Source organism: Liolophura sinensis, chromosome 6 (genome assembly GCF_032854445.1).
Source record: "Liolophura sinensis isolate JHLJ2023 chromosome 6, CUHK_Ljap_v2, whole genome shotgun sequence".
Taxonomy (NCBI): domain Eukaryota; kingdom Metazoa; phylum Mollusca; class Polyplacophora; order Chitonida; family Chitonidae; genus Liolophura; species Liolophura sinensis.
Window position 1 is genome coordinate 73,877,327 of NC_088300.1, and position 6,189 is coordinate 73,883,515.

The 6,189-nt window shown below is 39.5% G+C and overlaps 1 protein-coding gene across 1 annotated transcript; it reads left to right on the plus strand.

Moving 5' to 3' along the window:
* Window positions 1-232: 232 nt before the first annotated feature.
* Window positions 233-1,342, plus strand: LOC135467548 (sex peptide receptor-related protein 2-like). Its single transcript, XM_064745320.1, has one exon. It carries the CDS (start codon window positions 233-235, stop codon window positions 1,340-1,342), a length of 1,110 nt encoding a protein of 369 aa, XP_064601390.1.
* Window positions 1,343-6,189: the final 4,847 nt, after the last annotated feature.

The window sequence follows — 6,189 nt, forward strand, 5'->3', positions numbered from 1 at the left end:
GTCTTTTCCTTTACATACAGGTCACCGCAGATCTCGGTTACCTAAATCATACTCTACACAAAGCTTGAGAGACACAGATGTTTCATGCTTGAAGAAACAGGACCTTGATTTGCTGTGATTAAAATAAGATAGAAATTGTACTGGGAAGACTGAGACTGCGCCAGGTACTACAACTCCCCTTGGGGGCGGACACTCATATCTTTGCGAACAGTCGACGGATTGACACGTGAACATGAACTTCAGCAGTGAGAACTTTACCCGTGGTAATGCTACCGCCATTTATATACGTGCCGACATCCTTCTGCTGGAGAACATCTTGTATCGCACACTTTTACCCATTACCTGTGTGGGTGGAATTATTGGCATCATTATGACAGTGATAGTTCTGAGCCGAAAAAACATGTGTACTTCCACCAATTGCTACCTGAAAGCTCTGGCCATTACTGATCTGATTTTCCTGACTTTATTCTCCACAAAATTGTTGGATAATCACTTTGCTGAGAAGGGCCCAACAGATTTTGAAAAGTTTCACATTTACCTGGCGTACCTGGAGATTTTCCTTCACCTGTTCAACATGGCATCGATATGGCTGACAGTTATGTTGAGTATCGAGCGATATATCGCCATCTGTTACCCTCTAAGAGCTGTGTCCTTAAGTACAGTCTCAGGAGCACGGAAATTCATTGTGACGATCTACTGTGTTGCGTTCTTGTGTGGCCTTCCTAAGTTCTGGGAGATCAAAGTTGCAAGAATCCCACAATACCCCACACCGTTCATCAAACTGACCGAGTTGAGCTACAACACAGAGTACATCACGGCGTACCGCATCATTTATGAGATTCTCCTGAGCGCCGTGATTCCGTTCTTGTTCCTGATCATTATCAACTCACGGCTCATTCAGGAGATTCACAGGTCTACTCGGTACTTGCGACACCACCTAGCGGCAGACTCGATTGTGAGCCACGTGATATCCGCGGAAGAGTTACAACTAACACTCATGCTTGTTGGCATTACCGCAGTGTTTTTTTTCTGCCATGCCCCATATGTCGTATACAATTTCATCACAGTGCTTACCGAGTATGTCTACTCCCGCTCTCCAACTGTGGGCTTCACTCGTGCTTTCCGTATTTTCCTACATGTCAGCCTACTTTTATTAAGCCTCAAGTCTGCAATCAACTTTATTCTCTACTGTTGGTTTAGCGAGAAATTCCGGGTGACCTTCAAACGGCTGTTCTGCATGCCCAATTGTCTCACCCGTCCTCAGATGAGGCGACTGAGTAACAACAGTCATAATCACAACCGGAGAAACTCTTATCACATCTCCAGAGAGACCACGTGCTGATCTCCACGGAGACCACGTGCTGATCTCACTGATATCCAGGGTCAACATTTGTTGATCTCCTGGATGAACAGTAATTGATCTTCATGGAAACCACGTGCTGATTTCCAGGGTGGCCATGTGCTGGTCTCCAAGGAGACCACTTGCTGATCACCAGGGAACCAAGAGGAGTATCTTCCTGGAACCCTATATACCCGTTAAGTGTCATTATTAGGCTGTCGGCAATGAGCTACTTCATAACTGTAGTTGTACAATGAAATCTCACAGTTAATAACTATAGGCCTACAGAAAGCCAGGAAAGATGGTGGAATATATGTAGGTCAACATGGACAGACTTTAGCTGGGACTAACCTTACACGAAGCAGAGTTCAGCAGAGGGTTACTGGCTGAAGTGTCGATATGCCGTTACACGGACAGAGACCTCATGAAAGTGTAACCACAATAGTTCACACTCAAAAACCGTTGGAATAACACCAACAAAGCAGTCAAAAAAGAACAACATGACAAATACATTACCGACATATGTTTGTAGACTTAGTAAAAGTGAGCTATGTAGTTTTGAGTTGCCATTGCTAATGTGCAGTGATGGATATGCTACCACATCATACATTATTCAGTATCCTAATGGATTACCATGTATTAGTCGTTGGCCTGTTCACACGTTTACGTGGACGCCCCGACTTATCTTCTGATTTCAATTACTTACTTTACTGTAGAGAAACTTCTCATAAAACTACTGACGCTCACAGCAGAATGTTTCATAGAGCCACTTTAGCGTCGTGGTACAAACAGTCTACACTTTCACAGTCGTTTACCTTATGAACGGTAGTATTCCTGGTATACCTGATTCATTCATAGAGAGTTAGCTGTGTAGTGTCGTGATAGTCTGTCACATGGCGTTGTTCTGTTTTAGTACTATACTCTCTAGAATGTCAGAAATAATAACTGATTTGGAGATGTGTTGCTCTCTGGATGTAAAAGTTTAGGCCTACGTGGATTTTGTGCCAGAACATCTTTTTATCACAATGCCAAATTTTCAAATGGGAATACACTGTAGTATGTGATCTGAAATGGCAACATTAAGTCTTACCATAGTGTGTCAGCTATATAGATGTGTTTTACAGATCCATGTGTTTTACAGATTGCATTTGTTTAGCCTACATGTAATTAGCCCTTTAAATATTACCAGTTCACTTTAGGTCTGAATATCGGCATGGCATGGGTTTTTTAGAAAAATGACTTACATGAATCTAACCAGTTCAGTTTTTAAAAATGGTTACCTTTTTATTTGAATACCAACATTGTGGTTTCCAACAATTAGCCTGTTTACGTTTGAATACCAGCATTGTGGTTTCCAACAATTAGCCTGTTTACGTTTGAATACCAACATTGCGGTTTCCAACAATTAGCCTGTTTACGTTTGAATACCAGCATTGTGGTTTCCAACAATTAGCCTGTTTACGTTTGAATACCAACATTGCGGTTTCCAACAATTAGCCTGTTTACGTTTGAATACCAGCATTGTGGTTTCCAACAATTAGCCTGTTTACGTTTGAATACCAACATAGCGGTTTCCAACAATTAGCCTGTTTACGTTTGAATACCAACATTGCGCTATAGAACAATTACCCAGTTTACACTTATTTGAATTGCAGAATGCGTTCTAGAATAATTAGACAACTTACAAAAGTGGAATCAGTTATTTGAATACCAGCGTTGTGTTAAGAATAATTAGCGTTCTGCATACAGCCAGTTCAGTTTTACTGAAGTTTAATTTGCTATGTGAATACGAGCATTGCGTTTTGGAATAGTTTGTCACAAGGATACAAAAATTTGGTAATGGAATAGGTTTGCATCATAATTTTAGCATTCGGCTCTAGAATACATTGTCATCTAAATAACGACATTCACTTGTGGAATAGTTTACTAGTATCTTCTAAACACCAGCATTCAGCTGCAGAATAGCATGATAGCCACCATTCAGTTTTTGAATATTTATTTTTTTATTTAAAAACATTTCGCTCATACGACCATCCTCAGGTTGCTGGCAGACATTCCAGCATGAGCTTGACCTCAACTCACTGTGATCGCATTGGTGACAGGATCCTGGGTCATTGTGCTGCACCAGGACCCACTTTTTGAATAGATAGTCACCCACGTCCTGCTGAGAATACTTTGTCATCACATACAGCATTCGTTTTTAGAATACTTAATCGCGTGCATGTAATCATTCAGTTTTAGAATACTTAATCATCTGCATGTAATCATTCAGTTTTAGAATACTTAATCATCTGCATGTAGTCATTCAGTTTTAAAACACTTAATCATCTGCATGTAGTCATTCAGTTTTAAAACACTTAATCATCTGCATGATGTCATTCAGTTTTAAAACACTTAATCATCTGCATGTAATCATTCAGTTTTAGAATACTTAATCGTCTGCATGTAATCATTCAGTTTTAGAACACTTAACCATCTGCAAATAATCATTCAGTTTTTAGAATACCTAATCATCTGCATGTAATCATTCGTTTTGGAATACTTAATTATCTGCATGTAATCCTTTTTCTTTTTAGAATTTTTAATCATCTGCATCTGCATTCAGTTTTACAATGCTTTGTCATCTGAAAAATCAAGATTCAGTTTAAGAACAGTTTGTTATTTTAATATTAAATACTAGTATCAAATTCTTTGCAGTTTGTCTTCAAAATTCCAACACAAGATATTCGAGTATACCGTCAACTAAAAGCAGCTATCAGTTTCAGAACAGTTTTGTAGGCGCATATTATCACAATTGCATCTGACAAATCCAAGCACACATATCAACCACAAAAACGATTAGAACGGTATTATATCATGCAGCCAACTTTAGATTTTTAAAAGTTTTAACTATGTAAGGATTACAATCAGATAACATTGATTCACTGAGGCCAATTTCTGATAAAACGTGCATTTTGGCGGAAAACGAGAATAAATTATTTTTTCACTGTATGTTATTTGTATATATGCTGCTGCAATCAAATATTATTGGTAAATATATACATGGTACAATGAACAAAAATGCATATTATAGTAAATGAAAGAGGTACATATGTACATGTATATGTAATATATATTGAGTATAAGCTAAGTGCTAGCCTTTCTGATAATAAAATTGTGATATTATTGTGTTGAGAAACTGTTTTGTTCAAATAGTCACTTGTGCACAAACTTAAAGCTATTCAGAGCCACTGAAGACATCTTTAAAAACTCATTGTTTTATTTAAGGTGGCAAGTTGTTCTTTTCATACGCAGAAAAACTCAATTATATTATAGGGTTGCCTATGAATAACCATCTAATTAGTGAATGTGATATTACTTTCATAGGTTTGCTAGTAGGTTTCATTATTAAACTTCATTAGTTAAATTTACCTTCAACACCTGTCATTTCCACATGTCTGTTAAGAGCGACAAAGCCTACATCCTGTGTGAACGTCAACATTTGATAAACCTTGACTGGATGAACTCTTGTGTAGCAGAACACCAGAACATCATGTGTGTCATGCTGATTCACATTTACAGGTTAGCACAGTAGTACATGTAATATATAGTGAGGCATGGACAGCATTGCACTAAATCATGTAGTTTATTACAGTCTTATTTTCCAGTCTAATTAAGCACATTTTATAATGAAAGTGACGTTCGAACTGTAATTTGATGTCAAACGCCTTCAGGTCTGTCAAGCTTTTCATTGACCTTATGAAGAGACTACAGCGGTATATTATTCTGTGCAAATTGTAAACATGAGACAAAGTATGACAGGTCCTCGCTGGTTCAGACGCTGAAGCGCAGACTCACTGTGACCGTCAGGCCCTTGGTCGAGGAGATTGCGTGTTCGAATCCAGCTCTAATGGGTCTGGATGTGGCTTTACGTCAGAAAGTTTGTCAGAGACTTGGTGGTTTGCTCCTTGCACTCTGGTTTCTTAGACCCACTAACGTCATCGCCGTCAAACTTAGTGAAAAGATCATGAGTAAGGCATTTTGACACCAAAGTTTGTTGATATTTGGGGAGCACACAATTGAAGTGAAGCCAAACGCAACTGACAAGTGTGTGTATACACTCTATATGTTATTTAACTGAGTTAGGGGGGAAAGATTGGTTGTAGGTCTAGTGAATGAAATGTTAGCCTGCCAGTCATTACATAGCCTCCATTCTCGGAGAGTAATTCTCAGTAGTTGCTGCCTCCATTGTCATCGATGCGTTCATGACTCTCGCAGACGCTGCTCACCTGTGTAGTCTTGCATGAAGTTTCTTGGACACCATTTCTCTTCCACTAAGTCCAGTATGACGTCTGTCACACGTGAGAAAACTCATCAGTAACTCGCCAAAGGGCAGTTATATGGTTTATTCGTGGTCTTCCGGCTTTAGCTCCTTCCACTCATATATCTGGGCTCCAGTTATGCTTTGGACAGGTAATTTGCGGATTCCTCTGATCCCACTGTACGTTGGTCCTTGTTGACTAAGTGATCGATGTTTCCCTCTGTCATTCCGGTTTCCTTCACTCATAAAACTGGGTGGCCATGGACAGGTAATTTGCGGATTCCTCTGATCCCATTGTACGTTGGTCCTTGTTGACAATAAGTGATCGATGTTTCCCTCTGTCATTCCGGTTTCCTTCACTCATAAAACTGGGTGGCCATGGACAGGAAATTTGTGGATTCCTCTGATCCCATTGTACGTTGGTCCTTGTTGACAATAAGTGATCGACGTTTCCCTCTGTCATTCCGGTTTCCTTCACTCATAAAACTGGATGGCTTTGGACAGGTAATTTGCGGATTCCTCTGATCCCATTGTACGTTGGTCCTTGTTG